The sequence below is a fragment of the Electrophorus electricus genome, chromosome 18 (genome assembly GCF_041902795.1).
Source record: "Electrophorus electricus isolate QZ-2024a chromosome 18, ASM4190279v1, whole genome shotgun sequence".
In the NCBI taxonomy this organism is placed as follows: domain Eukaryota; kingdom Metazoa; phylum Chordata; class Actinopteri; order Gymnotiformes; family Gymnotidae; genus Electrophorus; species Electrophorus electricus.
The window spans coordinates 19,984,168-20,011,878 of NC_137514.1; the positions used below are offsets into that span (position 1 = coordinate 19,984,168).

Here is a 27,711-nt window from a genome sequence, read left to right on the forward strand (position 1 = left end):
CGCTAGCTGGGGTAGCGGCGGCTGTCCTGGTTTTGGCGCATGCGCGTCGGGAAACATACCAGCTGCGTTGCCGGGTTCCGGTGTAGGCACTGGCGCCACTGCCTTTGTACCTTCACGAGACTTAGTCGTGGATGCATGCGCTGTGGGGTGGCGTGCCCAGGGCGGAGCCTTTGGTGTTGGGAGCGCATCGTTCTCGGGGCCTTTAGCGTCGCTGTGGGAGGGAAGATCCCGATGAGAGTCCTCTTCCACCTCCATTGGAGTGTCCTGCTCACGATCAGACCCCATGTCCGACCGCAGACTAATGTCGCTACACTCCCCTTTCTCTCCATAATCAGCATAGACCCCATAATCATCCAGGCAGGGGTTGTAGGACCCAGTGGAGTCCACCTCTGAGCGCCGGTTCTCATAGTCCGGCTGGTCTCCATAGGATTCCGCAGAGCCTGACCCCAGACCATACACCCCCCAAAATCATTCAGTGGGTTCCTCCCTCCTTGTGGATCCCTGGAGTGAAGCCAGGATGAGGGAAGGTCTCTCCGCAGGATAGTAGGAATCCACGGAGTCCAATTCTGAGGACTGAAAATCATTATACCAGTCCCGGTCGCCAGACATGGTTCCGTACGACTCCCCTGCTTCCGCATATGGACATGCACCTGGAGTCAGGAGGGTGTCCAAGAACACAGGGTTAACGGGCTGTGGGAGGGCGTTTACTTCCCTTCTTCTTTTTGCCTTTCTCAGGCATCCTTGGTCGGTCAGGGTTTCTGTAACGTTCAGAGGCTTAAGCAGGATGCGGGGACAAGGCACGTTGAAACAGACATTTATTCATACACTTAACACTTAGACGTAGTATGCAGGCTATGGTTTCAAATACCGACAACCTCAACGATAAGACACAAAGACTTATATACACGCATGACAATTATACACAAGAAGGATCAGGTGAATGGCACGAGAGGGCGTGGCAATACAGACACGCCCATAGTTGGTGGCCACATAGTTCAGCGTGCAGCATCTGGTGGGGGAACAGAAACATCAGCATCAACATCGAGCACACAAGTGGCAATAAGTGAACCATTCCTCCACGCTTCCCTCAAAGAGGCTGCTTGTAGGGAATGATGATTCTTACTGGACGGACTGTTTGTGAGAACATGACTGCTGTGAATGGACCATGACAAGCCACCAAAATGTTAAGGAAATGTTCAGTAGAATCACAAATCGCCCACATTTGAATCGAATAAAACTGCTTGTAGTTAAAATAGTCTTTATTCAATTTTGAGGGCTTGATGTATGCATGGCATCCATCAATAGCTCCTGCTGCCAAGCCAGTTTCGTCAATATGAACATGCCATGGATAGCCAATAGGAGCCCTGTTGCACCACACGGCACACTGGTGTCAGGGCTTGATGGGACATGGGCTAACCAGTACACAAATAAAATAACCTTTCTCTAATGTTCCCAGCCTATGCAGAATAGTTCTAACAGGCCCCTCATTTATGTTCATGTATGTCTGTAGGCAGAACAAAGGTCTTTTTCTGCTTCAAAATACAACAGCAGAACCAGTATCATGATTTGGCCAGGCATGTCTGATCATTCGATCAACGTAAAACAAAATATGATAACACTATATAAACTGCAAATACAGATACGTACATAAGACAGGAATAACAATCAACACTCAACGACCATCAAATAATAAAAGCACAGACTGCTATTTTAGTTCACTGCTCCTATTTAAGAGAAACGCCATGAGAAGACAACAGAGAAAAACTCTGCTGATAATACAAGCCCTGTTGCACGGCTGTGTTTTCACTGTTGTTTTATTACGGCACTAGTAATGTGGAAGCAGAGTGGCCTATAGTTTGTGCATGACTCACAAACCTTTCGTGGGTGTGCTAGATTTACCCGTGGGAATGCATAAATTATAGACTACCTTTTTTGATGCAACCTAAACAACTGTATCTCCTGCATGAGTCATATGCTTCATTTGTACGTGAACTCTCCCTTGTTGCAATGGAAATATCTTGATAAAATTCAACTCTTTGTCTGGAGTCTTTGTCTGGAGTGAACGCAATTACTCACACACACACGCACACACACACGCACACACACACACACACACACACACACAACCAGGTGTATTCATGGGCATACTCTGGCTTAGAAAAGTGCAGGGGACAAGAATGCAGAATGCTGGGTGTTGTCTTCAGTTCAGTAGCCACTCAGTCCTCTTCCCTTTGAGGGCATTTTCACCCTAATGGTTGTTTTTTTTCAGAGCCAGATCCACTTGATCTGTGAGTTTGGTACATTTGGTCAAGTGTGAAAGTAGAACATTATCTCTGAGCCTCCTGCAACTGGTAGACTGGAGTTCATTTCAAGCAAACTCTATTGCGGCCTGCTGCAAATGTGGATGCTGTCTGCTCCCGGCACCGCTTGTGTGATTGCTTCATTTTGTAATGTCACTGCTTCAGCTTTGTGTCCCTTATCTTTTCAACTCTTATGATGGTGGGGAAAGTATGTGGAAATATGTAGGAAAAAGGGGGAAGAAACATTCAAATATTTCAGACTTAACCTATTTCCTCCCAGTATAGTTTGTAAAAATGTATTGTTACATTTTCACATAGAAAAAGGAAACAATTATTTTAAACAGATTATTGAAGAACTTTAATACCTAAACAGCATTACTGCTTTTTTCATATGAACAACCATCAGGTGTGACTGTTTTGCCATTGGTATTCAATACTTCAAATCTTTTACCAGCACAACCAGGAAGAAGCCACAAACACTTCACATGGCTTTGTCATATGTGAACGTGTCGATGCTTTTCTGATTCTGTCAGTAGGAACATGGTACATTTTGCTTTATTGACTAAAACCAGCATGTTATTATTCAGATTATTATTGAATAAACAAAGGCAGATACTTTCAGTGTACACTCTTAGAAAGTGGTGGGGACTAAATGAGCCATTTCACAAAATGGTAGGGACATGTCCCCAAAATCCACAGGGTGAATTGGTACAGATGATTATAGAAAACAATCACATTGAACAGTAACAAACAAGTCCCTAGTCACCAGTCAGTAATTACACTATACAATAGAGGGATAGCCAGGCTTGATGAATGGCCAATGATGAAAGAAAAATAAATAAAATCAACTCCTAGTTCCTGAGCTTAAGTGAAAAGAAAATAAACACTTGTCCTAGCTAACTCAAAACCAAACAGAATATGAATTCACAGATAGTGCCTGCAATCTTACCTAATGTGTTTAACATCTAGGCTTCCTGGGTGCTGTTGAATGGACACAACACTGGTACACTACATGGTGATCGGGTACGCTACAAGTTGTCCTAGGTCTGATGCACCATTTTGTGATTTTCCACTACAAAAAACTGTCCACCAGCATCGGTGCCTTTCCTGCCCCGTATGCCTTCTGGTCTGGGACCTGTGATAAAAGCAGCCAAAGGGTCTTGCTCTCATTTGGGAATTTTTTATTTTTTTTGGATTTTCCTGTATTTAATTTAATCTGTCAGTATTTCCTCTGCCAATAAATATTAGTTGCCACTGAATAACTGTACACATTCATAACATAAAAATTAAAAAAAAATTAAAAATTACACTGCATAGATAAACCGCCAAATAAGTTATGATATTTATGATAAAAATATTGATATAAAATATATTGATATAAAAATACATATATGCAAATATTCATATATTCATATGATATTCATGATAAAAATCGATATACATTTCCCTAAGCTCTCAATACAGTTGAAATGCAGATGATGTTTGGAAGGTTTTCTAGTCCCTGGGATCCAGCAACGGCTCCGGTTGGTGGAAAAATTGTAATTGTGTAATCGTGAAGAGTAATAGGCAGCATTCACTCACCTCATACCATGCAGTCTTACTATACCTGAGCATGTCCGGTTTATGGTTGAGTGAGTGAGCAGGGGTAGCTCCGGTCTGGAAGGGTTTGCTGTTAGCATGGCTGTAACTTTGTTTTGAACAGTACTGGGAGCAAGAATGTGGACGGGGTGTTTTCATTTCAGCTGCCCCTAAAATGTGTATTCCCTTTAGTAAATACAGTTCAAAAACAGTACAGGAAGTATCAGCAATATGCTTTAAAATATGTTTGCAGTACAACAGTTTTCTGTTTATTTTGATTAAAACAGAATTCGTTTCATTTCAAAATATGTCAGATGTGCTGAATTTACTATGCTGTGTGACAAAATTTAAGCACAGACTCTTTGTGTTTCTCTCATTAGGAACATAATACGTATCCTTTTTTTGACTAAACATACTGAAGCAAAGGCAGCTTGTAGAAGAAACAATAATTATTTCAGAGTACACTTTCAGTAAGTGGTGGGGACATGTCCCCAGTGTAAATTACGCCTATGGCTGCCAGCTTTGCCTGGATGTAGCATGTCTATTTGCACTCACACCACTTACAGCATCCCTTCTCTGGCTGAACAACTTGGGTGAGGGTGAATGCCTTTGATTTATCCATCATTAGCATCAGTATTAGTTAGCACCTGGCTTTCATTTGGTCTTGGTTCATGGACTTATTGGGTCTTGGTTCCCAATTTCAGGGTGTGGGGATGATGATGATGATGATGATGAAGAGATCTTTCCTGTGACCTGTTGTCCTGGCGCCTCATTGTGGTAGCATTTGTGCTGTACCTTGTCAATCTCTAGGGATAGCAGTAGACACTTTCAGATGTTGGAACAATGTCCTAATAGTTGCTTCGGTGCTAGTCTAGAAGTTGCGTTGTGAAGTTTCTAGAATTTCATATTGCCCTAATTAAATCCCAGCTCGTGGCCTCCCTCTTGTGGCAGCCTGCTGGCATTGCGGGCCTCCCATTCCATATACAGCTGATCAAATGCATAAGACATAGCAGTGTTGAACTTGTGGATATAGAGGTGACCAAATGCATCGGACACAGCAGTGTTGAAGTTGTGGTTATAGAGGTGACCAAATGCATCGGACACAGCAGTGTTGAAGTTGTGGTTATAGAGGTGACCAAATGCATCGGACACAGCAGTGTTGAAGTTGTGGTTATAGAGGTGACCAAATGCATCGGACACAGCAGTGTTGAACTTGTGGATATAGAGGTGACCAAATGCATCATATATAGAGGTGACCAAATGCATCAGACACAGCAGTATTGAAGTTGTGGATATAGAGGTGACCAAATTCATCACACACAGCAGTATTGGCAAGTTTTTGCATCTAATGGATTGAGAGGGTGTAACTACAAGGCAGGTGTATCTAATAAAGCGGTAAGTGTATTTTGTTTTTTATTGTTATTAATATTACCATTATTGTTATTGTTATCATCATCTAATGGATTGAGAGGGTGTAACTACAAGACAGGTGTATCTAATAAAGCGGTAAGAGTATTTTGTTTTTTATTGTTATTAATATTGTCATTATTGTTATCATCATCATCATAATCGTCAGCATTATTAATATTTAGTTTTATCTCCACTGGTTTCTCCTCCTGGTGGTGCGTAATGGGTGCGTCAGAGAGATTACACCCCACTCGTTTTCTGTCCACCCGACCGCGTCTGTTCCGTGTAGCTAGGGGGAAATAACATTAATGCTGGGTTTTTGTGTAGATGGAGAAAATATATACATCTTCTTTGTTTACAGCAAGCATATGCTTTTAGCTCTCTGAATATCCACTGCCAAAGGGACACAGCAGTTATTAAAAGGTTTGGAGCGGCTCGGCCAGCTGCGAAGACGGAGATGGACCCGGCGGGGAGTCGCTACCAAGTGGTGAGTGAGCCGGCTGTGGGGACGCTGGAGTTGGTCAGCGGAGTTTAAAAGCCGACATTTAAAAAATAATATAAATATAAACAAGAATTAGCTGAAGCTCGGACATAAACTGGACGTTATCGACGCCTGCTGCTGGCACACACACAGACAGACACTTCCGCGTTAGCTCGCACGTCCTTGTTTAAAGCCGTGAGAACCGAACAAGATTAAAACGACTGTTGTCACGATTAAAATCAATCAAACTGTCGTCACGATTAAAATACATTAAACAGATGCGATATAAATCAATTAAACTGAGCCGATATTACGCTCCGGTTCCTGTGAATACCGACGTGTTTATCGTGTTTACCTAAAACATTGGCTAGCTAACCTGTTAGCAGAAATGGCTAAGCTAAGATAAGCTAGCGTGGACATGTTAACAGAAGATGGATGAGATGGCTGTGTAGTTACCCCAACTACTACCCCAGATACCCTAGCTACCCCAGCTAGCGTGGACATGTTAACGGAAGATGGATGAGATGGCTGTGTAGTTACCCCAACTACTACCCCAGATACCCTAGCTACCCCAGCTAGCGTGGACATGTTAACGGAAGATGGATGAGTTGGCTGGGTGTGGAGCTGAACTTTACCTCTTTCCTCTCCTAGAAAATGTGTGTCACAAAATTCAGAAGAAATTCATAAGCGTTAAAGTGAGGAAGTGACAACACCAGGGCCACTTACACTAACTAATGGGGCTTCTAACTGGCTTGCTAGGTGATGTTAATGTTGGCTGACATGGTCGTTTAAATAAATAATGGTTACAACCACATCATCTAATAGAGTGATATATAGTGGTAAAATGATATGATTCACACATTTTTGTTTTGTTTTAGTTTTTGATATTAAATCAAGGCATACTCAGAGGATTGACCCTGGACACAGCCTAATCAGTCCAGCTGAATAAAGACATATTACAATAATGACACTGTTTTTTGACATATTTGTAAATGTTATGTACTGAACATGTTGTCTTATATGTCTATAATGTCTTTTTACTGACTATTTGTAAGCATATTTAGGTCCTTGAAAAGTGCTATATAAGTACAACATATTATTATTCTTTTTTTTCCCTTTGATATTTTATTTTGAATCTTCAGACTTGTACAGTCAGTCTTTCGTGTTTGGACTCCTCTGACACAGTTTGTACTGTATATCTCTACGAATCTGACGAACCCTTAGTCAATTATATTTCTGGTGGGCTGTTGCTATGCAACGACTGCAAAGTAGGGCTCTCTGGATGTGTCATCATGGAGAGGAGCTTTCCATTTTACATTACTGTGGTTTTACATTCCTTGGTGTTTTATAACTCTGCCCCAGCTTTTGTATGGCCTGAAGATGGTTTGGTCTCATTATTATAAATACCAGTGAACTGCATAGGGACTCTTCAACCCTGAGCACAGCACTGAATCACAGCTGCACCACATTGATACCCCAGTTAGACCTCTTTTGTGCAGGGTGTTGTGAAATAGTGGCTTGGCTATTTTTAACAGGAGTTTGTGTCTGAAATCAATGCTGGTCAGCACCGTGCATTGGGCATGCCTGCTGGTTTAGGAAAGTCTTTTTGTTTTTCCTAAGCAGGCTCAGCCTATATTTTGGTAGCCTAAAGCAGTGGGTGTAGCTTACAGCTCAGACTTTCTTGTTGGTTACAGGTTTGTATTGTTTTCCTTTCAGTTCAGGTAGGTGCATAAATATGCAAGAGAAATAATATTTGCACAACAAACTTTGCAAGTTATTAGTCAACAGGGATTTTTCCAAGAAGAAGAATTAAAAAACAAAAATGCAGTTATCTTATTCCATAGATAAAACGAGCAAGGTAAGGCCATAGATATTTGGTCTGAGCAATGAGGCTCTTTTCAGTAATGTTGCATTGGCATAGCATTTGAATTCCATAACATTTCACCTGACATTTGCTGACACATTTACTATTTTAGCAGACTGAAATAATCACGGTTTTGATTATACCTCTCAGAGACAATGGCACCATTAGCACATTTCTAAATACATTTTAGGATCTATTCCAGTTTAACCTCACATTACCCCGATCTATATATTTTTCTGTATCTCTCCTTGGCTTATGGGCAGAGTAGTCACCAAAGGCATTTCGCTGCCAGTTATACTGTGTATGACCATGTATGTGACAAATAAACTTTGATAAACACAGCGTGAACTTCTGTGTTTGTGAGGTGCTGGTGGACTTTGGAGAGTGTCGTGTGGTAGCCAGACAAAGCACAGGGCATCAGAGCAGAACTCTTGAGTGAAGGCTCGTCAAAGGAAAGTCGACTTTATTCCAGTGCCAACCTAGATTTCTCTGTTCCTCTTTTGCTGTGTCTTTTCCAGCCCTTGGTTTCTGCCACTGCTGCTTGGTGGTATTAATACACCCAATTTTCTTGCATTCATGGGTTTTATTTATTAATGTTTTGGTCAAGTATTAAGCAGTTGTTGTGTTGTTACTTCAGTGGCATGGTTTTGCATTGCATAGTTTATTTCTTGTAAAAAACTGTAGATCTTAAAATATATAATATTAAATATTATTTACATACAGCTTCTAGGATTTGCAACCCTTAAGAAATTAGTGGTACACTCTCAATATGTCAACTGACACAATACATTAAAAAATATATATATTTTATACTTAAAAAAGGAATAAAAATAGTATATAAAATGAAGTAAAACCTTTAATTTGGAAGGAAGACATTTTTGAAAATGGGGGAAATCACTGTAAGGTGCAATTCTAAATGAACCAGCTACATTGGCCAGTTGCTGAAGGTGATGGCAAAAACCGGCGTTATTGATAAGAGTGTCATCACCTTCATGGCTGGCATTATCATTACTATATAGCAGACTTTCAACAGAGGTGCCTAATGCTTTAATGGATTTAGTGTCACCGGTTAGATAATTGTTTAGTTTTCCAGTTTATGAAAAGCATCACTCATCATATTCTGCAGCTGAGTTTGAAAAGATCAGAAATTAGTTGGTGTTTCTAACTTCATTCCACAGTGCTATTCTCCTGTACTTGAAATTTAAATAATCTTTTTCACGGTGTAGTTAATTAACAGCTTAGTATGAGTTTTGGTGGTTGGCACTGGTGATGGTTTTCATTCCTGTTGAACTCTACCTGACCCCTTCATCTTTTCCTTTTCTCGTTCTCTTTAGTTGCACAACGAGGACGACCCATGTGAAACAGCCTCTGATGGAGAGCCGTCCACCTCTACCCGGGCTACCGCCTCTGTGGTTGCCTCTGGTAACCCTGTTGCTGTGTCAACAAATGCTGAGGCTCCACCCCCTCCCTATACCAGCGTTCCATTAGGAGCTACAGCTGCCCAAGGTGTGCAGTTTGTAGCAGAACGATTGTCTTTCAGCCCTTGGTACTGATATTGGTTACTGCTGTTTAAAGCAATACTCCAGTTTAAAAGGAATACTCCAGGGTTTTTCATGTTGAAAGGGCAGTGGTCGATCTTAAAACCTGAACATAGCCCTCCACTGAAGGGTATTTTGAGTAACCAGGTTCTTTCTAAATGTAGGGATGTGAAATGCAGTGAAAACGCTGCCTGTCTGACCGCTGTCCCCACACACACTGTAGATAGAAGAAAAGTGCTGGTGTATTCTTTTAAATGAAGACCTTCCTTCTTTTTGCTTCTTGACCTCTGCTAACACCTTCTGCCACCTTTTTGCCTTATTTGGTAATTTGGTCACTCTTAGTAACATAATTAGATTGATTCCGGTCATTTAAGGAGTAAATGTGAATAATGTTAGCAAGCCTCTAACCAGCTAATCTAGCTAGCTACCTTACAGGGCTCTTTGGGAGTTGGCTCTTTGGTCTGTTTCCCTCCTGTCAGATCTGGGTTCGAGTCCCAGGTAGGGTGGCTGCCTTCAGCCGTCGTTACAAAGCAGTTGATAAGATACCCAACGTTAGTTACTGTTGGCTACATTTGCTAACAGGAGATGGCTTGTTGGCTAACTTTTTGGCTCATGTTGACAGGATTGTGAAAACTAACATTAATGTTATCAACTTGCCAATGTATTGGTCGACCACTAGACTGTACCCTGGTTTACCCTGAAAATGTCATGTTTATGACTTGAAGGTCCTCGGTATGTTTAACCCCTGCTCCATGGATTCTGTCAGTTTACTTTTGCCCTGTGTGATTATGTAAAATTAGCAAAGAGCTTGTCTTGAAAGTGGAGCTGGTTCAGCTAGCTAGCAAATGTTATGTTGTTATTGCTGAAATGTGCGTGTCAAATCCTGCATTTTAGAAGAATGGAATAAAACAAACTACTCTCTCTTTTAAGAAATACTTTTCATGTGCTGGATGCATGGAGAAAAAAAAATGGAGGTGGTCTGACAGCACTCATATTATTAGATTATGCAGCACACATATATTATTAGATTATGCAGTACTCATATATTACTCGCCTCAGGACAGTTAACAAGGCATGAGCGTTTCAACCCTCAGGCCTTCATCAGTGTGTTTATAACTTGAAACCTCAACCCACTGATGTACAGAAAGAAGATCACTGCCTTAGACACATTCTCAAAACATCACAGGTGATGTCTGCATTCAGCCTGTAGTTTCACATATTTTCATGTTGGATTGCCATCTTTTCGAAGGCATGTAATGCCTCATTTGTAACTGAAATTTAGCAGAAAGGTTGAGGAACTTACTGCTGCTAAAAACCTGTCGAAGCAGACAGGCTGGGGTGCCTACAGAGCTCTTATAGGACTCTAAATGAAGCTGTTATTTTTTTAATTTGGTGATCGATTGACACGTGAAATTGAAGTTGTGAACTGCAGGCAACAGTTGCCGCTGTAGACAATTGCAATAGGATGCAGACATACCGCCCACGCACGAGAGATTCCAACCACTGCCCTTGTTCTACTCTGTTCCGAGCGGCAAGGTGACACTCAAAAGCAAGGGGTAGGGGACACTCGAAAAAGGGCCTTGAGTACCCTGGCAGCAGAAATCAGATGCTGGTTGTTTTCTGCACAGCTGGAAAGTGTTGTCTCACTGAGGTGTGTGTGTGTGTGTGTGTGTGTGTGTGTGTGTGTGTGTGTGTGTGTGTGTGTGTGTGTGTGTGTGTGTGTGTGTGTGTGTGTTTGTGTGTGTTTGTGTGTGTTTGTGTGTGTTTGTGTGTGTTTGTGTTTGTTTGTGTTTGTTTGTGTTTGTTTGTGTGTGTTTGTGTGTGTGTGTGTGTGTGTGTGTGTGTGTGTGTGTGTGTGTGTGTGTGTGTGCAGAGCACCTCTTCCCAGAGGACTTCCCTGTGCCTCCTCCCTACAGTGTGGCTACATCACTCCCCACCTATGATGAAGTGGAAAAGGCCAAAGCTGCAGAGATGGCAGCTTCTGCCGTGGACACTATGCCACGTGTAAGACACACACACAGAGGGGCATGCACAGGCGTCCACACACACATGCATGGATGCATACAGGCATCCTCAGGGGAAATGCAGATCTGAAATGGTGCTCTTATATTTTCAAGCATTTCTGCAGTGGAACTGCATCTTTTGATATAGAGAACTTTCAGAAACCTGTAAACATCTGCCAGAGTCTGTCCATGAACATTTAAATTGGTAACGTTTGGTTTTATTTATTTTTTTAATCTTTTTAATGATCTGTAATAGTAATTTAGCTAGGCTTAGCTTTGTCACAGAAACCCTTTAAAAACAATAATTTAATAATAATAATAATAACAATAATAATAATAACAATAATAATCAGAACAGCACTGGCCACTGAGTGGCGCTGTTGTTTCCACTATGTGAAAGGCTGACAAACGCACTGTCAAATGTGAAGGTGGACTGGCTGCAGGGTCCTGACAGTGGTTGGACTACTGCTAGAGATTATAGCACAACCATAATAATGAAATGCTTTGATGTGTTTAGTGAAGCACAGCGTCGTTTAAAACCGTGGCAGGCGTGCTGTCCTTCTCTAGTGTGCACTCTCTCTCTCACTCTCTCCTGATTAGTCTTTAACCAGCCAGGCAGTTCTAGTTAGCTTCAGTTCTCAGAAAGAGCGCAGACTTTTTGAAGTCTGTCTTTTGTCCCACACCGAGAGATTATGGTCTCCATGAATACAGAGTGGTGATTATCAGACTGCTAATAATTCCCATGACTCATGGTTCAGTATTCTACAGTGGTTTCACAATTCTCGGCAGCACATCCAAAACTAAAGCAGCGCTTTATATTTAGACAAACAACAAAAGCGAACAGCTATTCATGATAAAAAGGGACGTACTGCGCTCACCGTGCGTCTGCTGACTGAAAGTGATATTGTATAACAATTTTTGTAGTTTTATACAAGCGAAAACAATGCGTTTGTGGTGGTTAGGCCCGCGATGTGAAAGAGAGAGGATTCCGTGTAACCATAACGCCATCACCTTCCTTCCGTTATGCTTGGTTGAAAAGAACGTTGAAGACAGCTGCACGGTACCTGCGTGTCGCCAGCACTGAAAGGATTTCCGTGTGAATTTATGAATATTGTAACACAAGAACTGGTGAACAGTTTTGATAGGATTATTATGCATTTGGCTTTTTAAAATGGTCTTTAAGTAGAAAAAAGCCAAAGGAAAATGTATTTTATTGTCATTTAAGAAAAAAACATGGATAATGCATGCTTATTTCTTGTAATATGCTTAAAAAAAAAAAAAAAAGTTCGTGTTTTTAACTCGTGTAATTAACTGCAATTGCCCAGCTTGTATTATACAACGTTCACAGCATTGTGGCAGGTGGTCTTACCCAGAGCATATTTATTAGACACAACGCTAAAACTGTACTTGGGCCATGCAATTAGACGCAATCCACCCAAAGAATGTTCCATAACTGCACTGGGCCATGTTAGTAAAGACCAGATTATCTTCTGATATGTTAGCCCATCTTGGTGGGGACAGTTTCCTAAGATTTTATCTTTCTTTCTCTAACTGCATTGTGTTCTCTCTCTCATTCATATATATTCCTGACTGTCTACCTCTATCTCTGACTGTATCTCTCTCTCTCTCTCTCTCTCTCTCTCTCTCTCTCTCTCTCTCTCTCTCTCTCTCTCTCTCTCTCTCTATGGATGGATTAACAGGAAGATGACTTTCCACTGCGGAATGATTTCAGTGACGGTGATCAGATGAGGGTTGGAAATGATGGCATCTTCTTGCTGGCCTTCTTCAGTGAGTCCAAGAGTGTGTGTGTGTGTGTGTGTGTGTTTGTTTGTGCATGCACGGGTGAGTGCGGGTGTGCATGTGGTGGAAGGGTTGATTTTATCTGTGGTGAGTGAGTTTTTGGTAGGATAACGTATGTTTGATCTCCCCCTGGTGGTGATGTACTGTTCCTGCATGAATGTATGTGTAATGTAATGCCCAGGTGACCATCCTGTCCTCTCTAGGCTCTGCTGCAGTAGAGTGGATGATGTTTAGATTTCAGAAGCCCTTTTGGTGAATATGTATGCAGCTGGGGTGCGTTTCACACTTTGTCCACCAGGTGTGGACCTTTAGAAGACCTGTAAACATTTCTGTACCATATGAACCAAAGGAGACCGACTGACTGCTAAGAGTGCAGTACTGAATTTGTATGTGCACCTATAGACTGAATATTTCATCTGATCCTGGTTGGGAGTTTAGATGCTCGCACTGATCTGGCCCCTCTGCTCCCTGCAAACTCATACTTTAGATCTCTTCATTTTGGGAACTGAATGTGTTGCAAATGGTTTTAGTTTCCTTTTTTAGACTTATAAATGTAAGAAGATGCCTAAATACACATATAGGCATTTATACCATGCAGTGCCAGTACCCCTGAGTTATTGTCAGTCTGAGCTGGGTTAGTGAGGCTTAGGTTGGGGTGGGGTTATTATGGGTCTGATTTGAGAGACCACCTGGGATAATGTGGGTCTGATCTGAGTGAGTGTCTGGGTTAATGTGGGTCTGATCTGAGTGAGCGTCTGGGTTGGTGGGGGTCTGATCTGAGAGAGCATCTGGGTTGGTGTGGGTCTGATCTGAGAACAGTAGCTGATGCCAGATTATTGTGTTTTACCCCAGTGGCCTTCTTGTTCAACTGGATTGGCTTCTGTCTGTCCTTCTGTCTGACTAACACCATTGCGGGACGATATGGAGCCATTTGTGGCTTTGGCTTGTCCCTAATCAAGTGGATCCTCATTGTGAGGGTGAGGCTTTGCACACACAGGCACACACACACACACACACACACACACACACACACACACACACACACACACACACACAGGAAGAGATCCGTGAAGATGAATGAAGTCTGAACTGGAAAATGCATAATTCATTCTTTCAGTGTTTTTAGAGCTGGGAAAATGCACAGCTGTACAGAACCAGAGCTGTGAGCCGCTGCTGCAGAGCACCGTCTCACTCTGTGTTTGTCTTTCAGTTTTCAGAGTATTTTACTGGATACTTCAATGGGCAGTACTGGCTCTGGTGGATATTCCTGGTTCTTGGTAAGTGAATGCAGGGTCTTTTATCTTTGATTAAAGACTTCAAAGATGTCTTACGCAAACTGTAGGATGCCTCTCCATGCTTCCGTATGTGAAACAGTGCTCTCAGACTCAGACCGTATGTAAAACAGTGCTCTCAGACTCAGACCGTATGTAAAACAGTGCTCTCAGACTCAGACCGTATGTAAAACAGTGCTCTCAGACTCAGACCGTATGTAAAACAGTGCTCTCAGACCGTATGTAAAACAGTGCTCTCAGACTCGGACCGTATGTAAAACAGTGCTCTCAGACTCGGACCGTATGTAAAACAGTGCTCTCAGACTCATAGACCGTATGTAAAACAGTGCTCTCAGACTCACCGACTGTATGTAAAACGGTGCTCTCAGACTCAGACCGTATGTAAAACGGTGCTCTCAGACTCAGACCGTATGTAAAACGGTGCTCTCAGACTCAGACCGTATGTAAAACGGTGCTCTCAGACTCAGACCGTATGTAAAACGGTGCTCTCAGACTCAGACCGTATGTAAAACGGTGCTCTCAGACCGTATGTAAAACGGTGCTCTCAGACCGTATGTAAAACGGTGCTCTCAGACCGTATGTAAAACGGTGCTCTCAGACCGTATGTAAAACGGTGCTCTCAGACTCATAGAACGTATGTAAAACACTGCTGCTGGCTGCTAGCCTAAGGTATAGAGATCTAATGTTGGCCTGATGTATAGAGATTTAATAGTAGAGGTATGTAAGGAGATATACATGTGGCATAATGTAGAAATCTGATGGATAAATATATAAAAGGTAGAATTCACACAAAGGCAAATACTTTTTCACTGCACTGTATATTAACACTAATGACCCGATAGTCATCTTCACTACACAGAGACCAGGGCCCACACCATCAGCCTGGCCTGGTTTGTGTTAAATATGTGGCTTGTGCTGGCAGCCCTCTGCTGCCATCTGCTAGTCACTTGTGTATGCTACACCTTCTTAACGGTTTTTGACCTTCTGTTCTTACATGCTGCATTGTCAGTTTTATTATTATTAAGGACAAACTGTAATGTTATAAAGCTCTTCGCTTCGTGTTACTATGCATTGAGGTCAACATTCAGCAGTCGGAAACACTGCTACAGACAACTGGACAGTGTAGCACAGCTGAGGAGACCATGGCAATAAAGATTTGAACTGCAAAAACATCAAAGACTACTACTGTACTACAGCAAGTGACAGTCACAGAAAGACTGTATAACAGATATTACCAGGGAAGCCATTACTGCTCTGTTTCCTCAACCAAAAAGCCAGTGACTGGCTTCGGGTTATGGTTTGATTTAGTATTGAAGGAACATCTTAAGGGTTGAAGTAGCAAACACTGAGCTGAATCTCTGTACTAATGTGGACTAAAGACCATATCACATTCTGATCTGGACCGATGTACTAATGTGGGTTAAAGACCATATCACACAGTGAGCTGCACTGATGTACTAATGTGGACTAAAGAAAATTTGGTTCGGAGTCTGATGTGAGCTAATGTTGATGTGGTCTACTGGTAACATGGGCTGATGGTAATATGTGCTAATGCTGATCTTGGTTAATGGTAATATAGGCTAATGCTAAAGTTGGCAAATGGTAATACTTTTTTAAATCTAATGTTGGTTAATGATATATGCTAAACCTAATCTTGGCTAATGGTAATACAGGCTAAGGCTAACCACTGCCATGTTGCCACTGTTGGGCCCCTGTGCAAGACCCTTAACCCTCAGTTACTCAAGTTGTTACTCAGTTTACTGTGTGCTGTGCATACAGGTCTGCTGCTGTTCTTCAGAGGGTTTGTGAACTACCTGAAGGTGCGGAACATGTCTGAGAGCATGGCAGCTACACACAGAACACGCTTTTTCTTCCTCTATTAGAGGTGAGTACACTCTCTCTCACACACACACACTACATACTACTCACACTTCTTTCTCTATTAGAGGTGAATACACACACACACACCCATACAGACTACATGCTGCTTCTGTTGGACGTGAGACTATAGACACACACACATACGCCCCAGTTGTTGGACTGTAAGACATTTAAAGGTGAAAGAGGAGATATTTCATTGAGAAAAGACAGAAATATGGGCAGGGATCCTATGTTTGGTGAATGTGTTGGGGATTAGCGATTAGGGGAGAGGCATTAGGGCCCCTTGCTGTTAAAAGCATTGTAAAGCATCGTTTGTCCAGATTTTAAGTCCTGGTGTCTGAGACAGGCAGAACACGCACTCTGCTAAATAACTTCCTCCTTCATGTTGTCTCGTTTTTCTCCTCTGATTGAAAGGATTCCCGCAGTGCACAGTGTAAAACTGCCATTTTCTCTATTCTTTCATTTGTTCTCTCACACACTTGTTCTCCATCACAGTCTTTCTCTCACATACTTGTTCTCTCTCTAAATCACACACTCCTTCTTTTTTCGCCTCTGTCTAGGATTTGCTTGGACAGACATTCCTCTCATGTGAAATTTCCTAACGATCAGCAGGCTGTCAGATGAGCTGCATCTCGGCGTTGGGGGAGGTGGAGGAGGGCGGGCGTGTCCGCTTTGCCAAACGGCCCATACGTGTGGCTCTTCACCAAGTTAACATTTCACCTTCACAAATGTACTCCCCCTTTTTAATTTACACACAGCCATTTTATTTATAATTTGATTATCTGGTGGGGGGGGGGGGGGGGGGGGGGGGGATAATTGAGTCAGGGCAGAGGACTTATTTTGAAGAATGTTCTATTAACTGCATGTGCATAAGAAAAATAATTTATTATATGGATCTTTAAAAAGGATAGGCGTAAAAAAAAAACAAATGAACAGAAGTATATAGCCAAGACTGTCCTATGCAATTCAGTTTTTAAATAAGACAGTGGTGGCTCATCCTAAACTGAGCAATCACTGGACATGCTCGACAGATCCAGGACCTTGGCAAGTTGCATTGCGTTGCAGTATTAAGACTTTGACTCATGATTTGATTATTTAAGATGAATGGTCAAACTTATGCCAATGTAAGATAAATGTTTTGCACATTTGCTAAGAATTTTCTCGTGTTTTCTCCATAGGTTTGCTAGTCGCTAGTTTAATCTTACTGGTTAAAAGTTAGGTAGCTTTAACATGTCAGACTGGAAGTGAAATTCTGAATCACTTTTGTTTCTGTTTTGCTGATTTGTTTATTTTTTATTTTAGTTTTTTTATCTATGATGATCTGGTGGTCGGTCGTGATGAACTTGTGCGAGTTTGGTCATACTGTGAACCGTCTGACTGCTTATCTAATCGATAACATAGCAGCCTGTTCAGCAATATCACATGTTCCATAATGGAAGTGCATGGTTCATTTGGCTGCTGTGATTAAAATAGTCATAATGATGATGATGATAATAATAATAATAATAATAATAATAACAATAATAATGACACCAATAAAGCCTGAGAGGCTAAAAAGCAATTATTATTAAATGTTCGTAAAACGAAAAGCCTATTTTTTCTTTGCAATTTGGGGTAATGTGTGGTTTCCCCAAAGAGAGTTGTGTGCTGTGTGTTTAATCCTCTTGTCTTGCAAATGCCAATAAAGTTCCAATTGAGCACAGGGAAGGTTTCGCTGGAGTCCGTGGCCTGGTTTTTGATGTCCCATCCGATGACGCTAGCTATCTATCTTTTGAGAGCAAAGAGCCAAGCAGCGGCTAAGCAACACACCTTCTGGCTTGTCAGGTGCTCCCCAATTCTCCTGTCCTCTTTATTCTCTCTATTCTTCCCCTCCTCTCCTTTTTATTCTGTCTATTCTCTCCTCTTTTCCACATTTTCCTGTCACCAGTCCTCCCCTTCTCTTAATTCCCTTCGTGGGCTCTTGCGCCACCTTCCCATTTGCCCCAGATTTAAGATACTGGGCAGTCCCAGTGTCCCATTCTCATCATTTATATTTTAACACTTCTGTGACATGTATTTCAATAGATTATACACTGAAAAGTAAATGTTAAAAATATAACCCTGTTTAATGTTTGTCCATTTGATCTTGATCTCAAATGTAATTTGTACATGGAGACATAATCAGGCACTAAGCTAATTAGCATGTTTATTTGATATGTTCATTCAATAACTCTTGGTCCAGTAGTGATAAAAACAAAGGTTTGTTAGGGTGGTATTGGAATAGTTATTTATAAATATAGTCTTGCAGTTCACCTTCTTTCATCTCATTGCACCAGATGAATCCATATGACCTTGGTTTAAAACTCACATAAATTGTTTTGGTCTATAGTTTTTAATCCAACATTCAATCCAATTCAAGAATAACAAAGTGAAAGTAGACAATGACATTCACTTAGCCTTGTCAGTTTTTAGGTTGGTTTGTCCATTTTATGTTTGGATAGGCATCTCTGAATGGATACTTCTGTGGTAATCTAGCCACAACAGTCATGAAAAATCATAAGGGGCTTTTTAATGGTATGGGCAGCTCAGTGGATAAAGTACTTGACTTGTCATCGGAAGGTTGAAGCCCCACCACTGCCAAGTTGCTGCTGTTGGGCCCCTGAGCAAGGCACTTAACCCTCAAGTTGTACTCAGTCATAATTGTAAGTTCCTTTGGATAAAAGTGTCAGCTAAATGCTGTAAATATTAATGAACTGGGGAGTTGAATCAGATGTATGGGGAGAAGGGAACATGAACTATGTAGATTCCCTGTACACTCCATGAGGTCTGTAAATGTACTTTAATCACCCTGTTAGTTCCCTGAAAGTTTGAAGGGAGCGTCCAGTTTGGCAGGCAGTAGCGTATAATGGTTTATCGCTATGCAGGAAGCTTGCACGACAGCTCATGAAGATACTCCGTTCTGTTGAGCCTGCAGCCTGGCTGATTATCGGAGAGCAGCAAATGAACTTGTTAGAGTTCACTCATTTGTGAGTGCTGTTAGCGTTTCATAAAAAATAAATTGCTGAAAACTTATGCGGAAGCAACCTGTTCAGAATAGTTGCCAGATCAGCTGGACAATGAATTTGGCTTGTTGCCTCTTGTCTAGTTAGTTAATATTAGCTATCCTGAAGTAAACATTGGCCATGGAAAGCTGTTCAGCCAACATCAGATATTCTTTTGATGGAAAATATCAGGTCAAACTTACACAGAGTTTAGTAGTTGGGTAACCACATTAGTGAACAAAGAAACTGTCTAATTACCCAGCATTTTGTGTGCTGACCTTTCTAGCCACACCCAATGAAGGGGTCTGTCGAACGCTGTTACCTCGACCCTGCTCGTGGGATTAACATGGGTAACATGGGTAATCCATGGGTAATCCGTGGGTAATCCAAGGGCGCAGTTTAGGGACCTGGTGGAATGGAATGCATCCCAAGATCAGGGATTTGCAAACGTCTTCAGACGTTCATTCCATGTCCCACCCACACTGCATGATGGACACACCATCCTGCCTGTCTTAATCAGAGACATGCTTCTGAGGTTCTTGTCAAGCTGCAGTTTTTTATTGGACAAACACATATTTGCACATAAATTCACAATTCAAGTGCAAATAGCTGTGTTGCAGTGTAATTTCACCATCTCGTATCAAGTGTTTGAGCAGGTGTACAGTGGGTAGCTTAGTGTCTGTAGCTGCTGTGATAAGGAAGTGTATCTGGTTCTCACCAAACGCACTCGTAGTGTGCTGACATTATGTAAACACCCCATGAAACACACAGTGTCTTTATCACCAGCCTGCATATTTACCTCCGACACTTGAAAGCTGCCATCAGCCCCCTAGTCTCACCGTGCCTGTCTCTCTAGTTAAAGTCTAGAGCCTTTTGCCTCTTAACGTGGCCAAGAACTGCCTGCTACTGCAGCAAAAGAAAATTTGACTGACGCGCAAAACGGCCAATCACAAACCTGCTATTTTGGTGTGACGTATAGAAGGCAAACAAGCAGTGATGTCTCTGTTGCATATTATTAAGTACTTTGGGCAAATTTCTTGAGTTACGTTTAATGATGAAATACCATGGACTTCACAAACCTTTTATAGTGCCACGGATATATGTTGCTCTGAAAGGCTTATTTGACCTTTCTGTGTGCAACTGTTTGCTAAAGCTTAACTTCACCAGAACCAAATGTTGATTCATATCAGACCACTACAGAATGATGCATAACAGTATATATATATGAAGAAGTTCAGGTAGCTACTCAGAAAGCAACTGGCAGAATCCTTAGAGTGCAGCCAGGTAAATGCTCTACAGAGATCACACCAGGTAAACGCACTATAGCTATCACATCAGATAAACGCACTATAACTATCGCACCAGGTAAACGCACTTTAGATATCACATCAGGTAAACGCACTATAGGTATCAGACCAGGTAAACGCGCTAAAGATATCAGACAGGTAAACGTGCTATAGATATCAGACCAGGTTTAGCCAGCATATTAGCTGCTAGTGGCTCTGGGCAGCCCAATGCAGGACAGTGCAGAACATGTATATGGGTCCCTTTCAGTAAGGGATAGTGCAGGGCATCTATAAAGACCCCTTCGAGTGCAGGACAGTGCAGGATATGTATATGGGCAATTGCAGTACGGAACAGTGTGGGACATCTATATGGGTCCCTAACAGCATGGGACAGTATGGGACATCTATTAAGGCCCCTTACATTGCAGGACAGTGTGGGACATATATATGTGTCCCTTCCAGTGCAAGACATCTATATGGGTTCCTTACAGTACGGAACAGTGTGGGACATCTATATGGGTCCCTAACAGCATGGGACAGTATGGGACATCTTTTAAGGCCCCTTACATTGCAGGACAGTGCGGGACATATATATGTGTCCCTTCCAGTGCAAGACATCTATATGGGTTCCTTACAGTATGGGACAGTGTGGGACATCTATAAAGGCCCCTTCCAGTGCAGGACATGTATATGTGCAATTGCAGTATGGGACAGTGTGGGACATCTGTATGTGTCCCCTCTTCTCCCTCAACTGGATTCTATTCCCAACATGTTTTTTTTTTTTTTTTCTTCTAAAGCTTATCAGAGATTTGCAGAGCTGAAGATTGTAGAGAAACAGTAATCTCTCAGACCTTAGTCTTTGCCCTTTGGTGAGCCAGACATCCATATATGCATGACAAGGGTCAAGAGGTCAACAGTCTCTGAAGAGAAAAACCTTGCAGCATGTAACAGGCAACAGGCCATGAGTCTGTAGATAGAACATGAGAACAGAGTGTCCTACACAAGGAGGTGAGCGACAACAGGTGGAGATCTCTGCACTGCGAGTTCCCTTCAGGACGTCAGGCCTAGAATAAGGGTTAGGATTAGGCTAGGGAGAGACAGACCCGACTGTGGGGTCACTGGAGGGCGTTGGTGCCCGGCTGTCTCCCGTCCTCAGTGTGGCGTGCTCCAATACTGTTGCCTTTAGCTGATCCTTGGCAATGCGATTGTGGCTGATATTTCGTGTTGAATCAACGTCAGCAATTGGCTGTGAGGTTTCTGATTGCCCGGCTAACATATTTGGCCACATGGAATGTAATTTTGCTGTGCTATCTAGCGAACAGAACCATTTGTCATCATTGTTGTTACTGTTTGCAGGTTTATGGAAAGAAGGAGTTCAAGAAGGGGTGGGAATCACTCAAAATGCAGTATACTCGTTAGAAGAAGCCTGCACCTTCAGGAAGCAGCGGTTTCATTTTAATTTCTTTTCTTGTGCGCAGACGCAGAACGTTGCATGTGAGTTGTTGATCAGCTGTGGCACGCTTGGTTAAGTATGCAGCACATATAGGCGACGAGGGTGACCGCGAGCTGATGGAAGCTTTCCAGTGTCGGTTTGGTGGCTCTCTCGCCGAAGTGGTAGGTGTAGGGTGATCATCAGGCTTCTGAGTGATGCTCTGCTAGTAACTAAATATGTGAAGTGTCCAGGTTTTCCTGAATAACTGTCTAGAGTGTAGGAACCAGGAGCTTCAGACATGCTAGACAAATGTGTGTGTGTGTGTCTGTGTTTGTGTGTTTGTGTGTGTGTGTGTGTGTGTGTGTGTGTGTGTGTGTGTGTGTGTGTGTGTGTGTGTGTGTGTGTGTGGTGTGTGTGTGGGTGTGTGTGTGTTCGTTAGTCTGTAGTGTCACGCCCTCTCGTGTCACCCACCTGATCCTTGTGTGTAATTGTCAAGTGTGTATATATATGTCTCGTGTGTCATCATAGGTTTGTTGGTGTTTGATGTAATGCATGTGTGCTAAATGTAGGTGTTTGGTGTTAAATAAAACGTTTGTCTCAACATCCCTTGTCCCCGCATCCTGCTTAAGACTCATCCTGTCACACCTGTTAAAATCACTTGGAATTGTAACTATGTATGAAAGTGCGGTAAACTTATCTGACAAATGAACTTATCTGACATCTTGCACAACTGCACTTCGTATTTGACACATACAGAACCAATACTATATGAATATGCTTTTAGTGCCATATATGTTAAGATGTTAGTGCCATATATGTTAAGATAATTTTAGTATGAAATGTACATGGGTGTTTTATACCACCTTTTTAATTGATAAGTGTGGCATATGGCTTGTGTAATTATTATAGGGTTAGTAAATACCTTCTGTATATGACCTTCACTAACCCTAGATTAGGGGAATATTTTTGTCTGGATAGACAGGTCATACAGACAGTAGTTCCTGGAGGTTGGACCCAGCCTGTTTTCCGTGGTCCAGGACACAATGCACTTACACATAACCAGGTGAGGTGTTCACATACACACACGCAAATACTTCTCCATGTGGAGTACTGGCAGACGGCCTCTGGGCTGGTGGTTTCCGTAATGCCGGTGAAGGCCTTTTGTATAGGGTGGTACACCATGCAAACCTTCCCTTGCAGAAAGTAGCGGTTAGCCTTCCATTTGCATATAATGCCTAAAACAACAGAGATGGCAGTGCAGCTCGTAGTGAGACAGTAAACTGTTACAGGTCAGCGGAGCAGCAACAGGGAATGTTGAAGTCCTGTAGCATGAATACTGTTTTGACTCTTTTTCTTACCAGAGCGTATGAGTATTTACAATAAAATCATTATGAAATATCGGTCATGGCACGGCAAATTTTTAATGTTTTTTTTTTTCTCTCTTGGACTTTTGCCAACTTTTTATCTGACTTTTTTATTTTGTGAATTGAAACATTATCCTCCTCACGGGCATGACAGAAAGAGGACATGCAAGCATGCATAATGAAGAAGAAGAAGGGAAGCTTAATCGAGAGCGAGAGAGAAAGGGAAGATGAGTGTGGGGGAGAATGAAAGAGAGGTGAGCAGGAGAGAAGGGGAAGAGAGGGGTGGAGGAATAGATAGAAAATGAGAAGGAATGAGAGGAATAGGGAGCAGGAGGCTGGAGGGGTGGAGCTGCCTCCTGCCAGCACTGGACACAAAGCTGGAATTGTTCAGCTGTCTGTCTGTCTGTTGGCTTGAACAATGTGGCATTCTGGAGCTGTGCAGAGCTTCATCTATTCCAAGTGTTCACCCTGACTGTCTTCCCTCCTCCCACAATCCATTCTCCCCCCCGTCCCCTGCTCTGTCAAGCCAGCCAGCTGGGCCTAAATTCCTTACTCTTCAGTATCTCCCTCTCTCTCTCTCTCTCTCCCTCTCTCTCTCTCTCTCTCCCTCTCTCTCTCTCTCTCTCTCTCGCTCCCTCTCTCTCTCTCTCTCTCTCTCTCTCTCCTCTCTCTCTCTCTCTCTCTCTCTCTCTCTCTTTCTCTCTCTCCTCTCTCTCTCTCTCTCTCTCTCTCTCTCTCTCTCTTTCTCTCTCTCTCTCTCTCTCTCATACACACACATGCACACTCTCCCTGGCCAGCTGAAGCCTTGGCTAGATCCTAAACAGACAGAGCTGGCTCTGTTCCCTCAACTCCACATCCATCCCATCCTGAAACAGAGGAAAAACAACCCCTATCAAATTGTGTGTGTGTGTTGATGTGTAAGAAGAGGAAGAAACGGAGCTTTGTGAACATTTGTGAGGGAAAAGGAACCTGCAGACACTCTTCCCTACACCCACCAGTCTGGCGCCTGAACACCGTGAACATCATGCCTGTTGTGGGCATTTCTCTCCATTGCGTTCTTCTACAACTTTGCTGAGTGACTAACATGTGCTTGCTGTGTGAATAGCGTGTTCTTGCTGTGTGAATGGCGTGTTCTTGCTAACATTCTGGGCATGTTCTACCCCAGCAACAGTTTCTCCCATTCAGATGACGACAGAAGCCAGAACAGAGCAGGAACTTGGCACTGCCACCAGCAGTGCAACTTCCTAAGTGCGGGGAGGATGGGGGTGGTCAATGCAAACAAAGGGGAGGAGCCTGGGGAGGGGCAGGCTAAAGAAAGCGCTCCAGAAGGGGGAAGAGGGTATATCTTATTGGTTTCTTCAGTCTGGACCCCACCTACTAACTTAGGGATTCTGGGTTAAGAGTCAGTAGGATTCAGTAGGGTTGTGTTTGGGTGAAAAGACACATTTCATTACTGAAAACAAACATATCTCATTGATTTTTTTCTGCAGTCTCGCTGAAAAGGCATAAGCAAAAAGCACTACAAATCTCCTCAGAACAAGACATCCTTTAGTTATCTGCAACTAGCATTCATAAAATGATAGTGCTGGTGTTCTGAACTAAAGGGTCAAAAGTGATCAGTAATCAATACGCTTTGTGCAGTTGAGTTCCCAACAATCAGAATGTGACCTTTCATTTATTTCCCACCAAACCAGTGTGGACCGAAAACACACAATGAAGTAAGAGCAAGACAGCACAACAGAGAGACACAGAGTGAGTTTAGCTGAGAACTTCCAGGGCAGTTTTTAATACTGAAAAGCCCCCACAAAATGTTGAGAATACGCATTTATGGTGTATGCGCAACTGGTTTGCATAATACTAGCTTTCCCCTCCTAGTTGCTTATTTATAAAGCATCTTTAGCATTTTGAGCAAGCAGTACTCTCTGCTTCACTGACCAGGAGCCTCTCTGATTCACTGACCAGGATCCTCTCTGATTCACTAACCAGGAAACACTCTGCTTCACTGACAAGGAACCTCTCTGTTTCAGTGACCAGGAGCTTCTCAGCTTCAGTGACCAGGAGCCTCTCTGCTTCAGTGACTAGGAACCTCTCTGATTCACTGACCAGGAGCTTTCAGCTTCACTGACCAGGAACCTCTATGATTCAGTGAACAGGAGCCTCTCTGATTCACTGAGCAGGAGCCTCTCCACTTTCATAGCCAATGAGAAAACATTGATGAAACACATAATTTCCACGTGATGAAAAATCTAACCCATGTTAATGTGATGAAACATTGCACCTGTGATGAAACATTGCACCTGTGCTAATTTCCACATGTGATGAAACATTGCACCTGCACTAATTTCCACATGTGATGAAACATTGCACCTGCACTAATTTCCACATGTGATGAAACATTGCACCTGCGCTAATTTCCACATGTGATGAAACATTGCACCTGCGCTAATTTCCACATGTGATGAAACATTGCACCTGCGCTAATTTCCACATGTGATGAAACATTGCACCTGTGCTAATTTCCACATGTGATGAAACATTGCACCTGTGCTAATTTCCACATGTGATGAAACATTGCACCTGTGCTAATTTCCACATGTGATGAAACACTGCACCTGCACTAATTTCCACAGTCAATATCTTTGGCAGGACACACTCACCTACAAGGCCTTGAGGATGAATTCAAAGAAAGTCCACCATCTTTCATAGCATTCACAAATTTCTTTCCTTGGGGTCTGATGTGGCTGAGTTACACACATCTACACACATACATGCTTGGCTTGGTGTGTCCACCATGTATACTTGTGTCCATTTCAGCAATGCCAAGTGAGCGAAGGCTGTGATGGAAATGCAGACTCACTCTCATGCAGGTGGGTTGGCACTCCCCTTGCCTTGGGTGACCACCTGCAGACAAGATTTGGCCATTGGCTGCACGGGCGCTGTTCTGATACACCGCAGAAGGTTGCTGGGTGAGGATGGCAAACACAGAGGTCTGTTGTGCTGCTATAAGGCGCTCTGTGTACAAGGACTGCATCAGTTGCTAGGAGATCATGGAAAGCTCAGTGTCTTGAGAGGGTACATGCAGAGGATGTGGGAACTTTGGATGCTTCAAAACCCAACATCTAGACTAACACTGAAAGAACCAGTAACTAATTGTTCCAATATCTCCAATTGGCAACTGCAGTGAATGCAGCACTACATATGATCTCTACGGTGAACAGCACAGAGACCAACAAGCTGATATATGCCACAGCAACAGTCTTAAGTAAAGGGCAACACAGAGAGAATTCCACCAGCTATCAGAAATGCAGAAAGGTGCGATGAAGGTACCTGAGAAGTACAACAAGCAGTTCATACCTCCCAGACTACCAAGCTAAGATCAACAGAAGAAGTACACAAAAGAAGTAGAAGCCAGGAAAATAAACAGAATGTTCTCCCATGAGCCGTCCAAAGTGTACTTTCAGTGGCAGGGTAACAGCATAAGAAAAGACCCACCGCAGCCAGAGACTGAACAATAACAAGCATATTGGAGAAGGGCGCATCACACATCAACAATGACCAGTGGTTAGAGAACCTGAGAGATGACCACAGCAACTTCCCTGAACAGGATCCAGTAACCATCACACCAACATATGTTCAAGAAAGTGTCTCAAGTTGTGAGGAACTGGACAGCTCCAGGCCCTGACATGGTCCAAGCCTTCTGGCTGAAGAAGCTGACTGAACTCCAGTACCCGGTAGCACAAATAAATCAGCTGCTAAGAGATGAAACCCACCCTGAATGGTTAACTGAAGGCCAGACAGTCCTAATCTTCAAGGACCTCCAGAAAGGGGCAGTTTCATCCAACTACCACCGATAACCTGCCTCTGTACAACATGGAGGCTTCTGTCAAACATCACTGTGGCAAAGATGAGTGGGCACATGACTCAAAACATGAGCAGGGCCCAGAAAGGCATTGGCAAGAACATCAGAGGAGCCAAACATCAGCTACTGGTGGACAAAACACTCGAGACTGCAGGACCAGACAGAGCAACCTGCGCACCACTTGGCTTGACTACAAGAAAGCCTATGATTCAATGTCCCACACATGGATCCTGGAATGCCTCCGGATGTATAACATCAACAGGAGCCCAATCCTTCATCAAGAACTCAGTGGGGCTCTGGAGGATGACCCTAGAGGCCAACTTCAAGCCAATACCATGAGTCGCCATCAAGTGTGGGATTTACCAAGGAGACACTCTGTCCCTACTGCTGTTCTGCATAGTCATGAACCACATTAGTGAGCTCATCACCCAGAGCAACTATGGATACCAACTACGGAATGGAGCAACCATCAGCCACCTCAGTCTACAATGATGACATCAACCTGTATGCCAGAAGTGAATGAGGCTTTGGGTCACTAATCTCTCTTACTATTGGTGTTTGTGAGTGATTGTAAAAACTGATATTTGTCTGTAAAGAGTCCATGAG

The 27,711-nt window shown here is 42.8% G+C and overlaps 1 protein-coding gene across 1 annotated transcript; it reads left to right on the forward strand.

Moving 5' to 3' along the window:
* The first annotated feature begins 5,515 nt into the window (after window positions 1-5,515).
* Window positions 5,516-17,856, forward strand: ndfip2 (Nedd4 family interacting protein 2). The gene is made up of 8 exons (XM_027019897.3): window positions 5,516-5,772; window positions 8,965-9,136; window positions 11,042-11,172; window positions 12,872-12,959; window positions 13,824-13,948; window positions 14,182-14,248; window positions 16,043-16,148; window positions 16,705-17,856. The coding sequence occupies exons 1-7, from the start codon at window positions 5,743-5,745 to the stop codon at window positions 16,144-16,146; spliced, it is 717 nt and encodes a 238-aa protein (XP_026875698.1). The 5' UTR covers window positions 5,516-5,742; the 3' UTR covers window positions 16,147-16,148; window positions 16,705-17,856.
* The last annotated feature ends 9,855 nt before the right edge of the window (window positions 17,857-27,711 follow it).

Coding starts and splice junctions, on each gene's coding strand:
- ndfip2 (XM_027019897.3), top strand. CDS start 5,743: ATGGACCCGGCGGGGAGTCGCTACCAAGTG. Junction 11,173..12,871: donor CCGTGGACACTATGCCACGT/GTAAGACACACA, acceptor ATGGATTAACAG/GAAGATGACTTTCCACTGCG. Junction 12,960..13,823: donor CTTCTTGCTGGCCTTCTTCA/GTGAGTCCAAGA, acceptor GTTTTACCCCAG/TGGCCTTCTTGTTCAACTGG.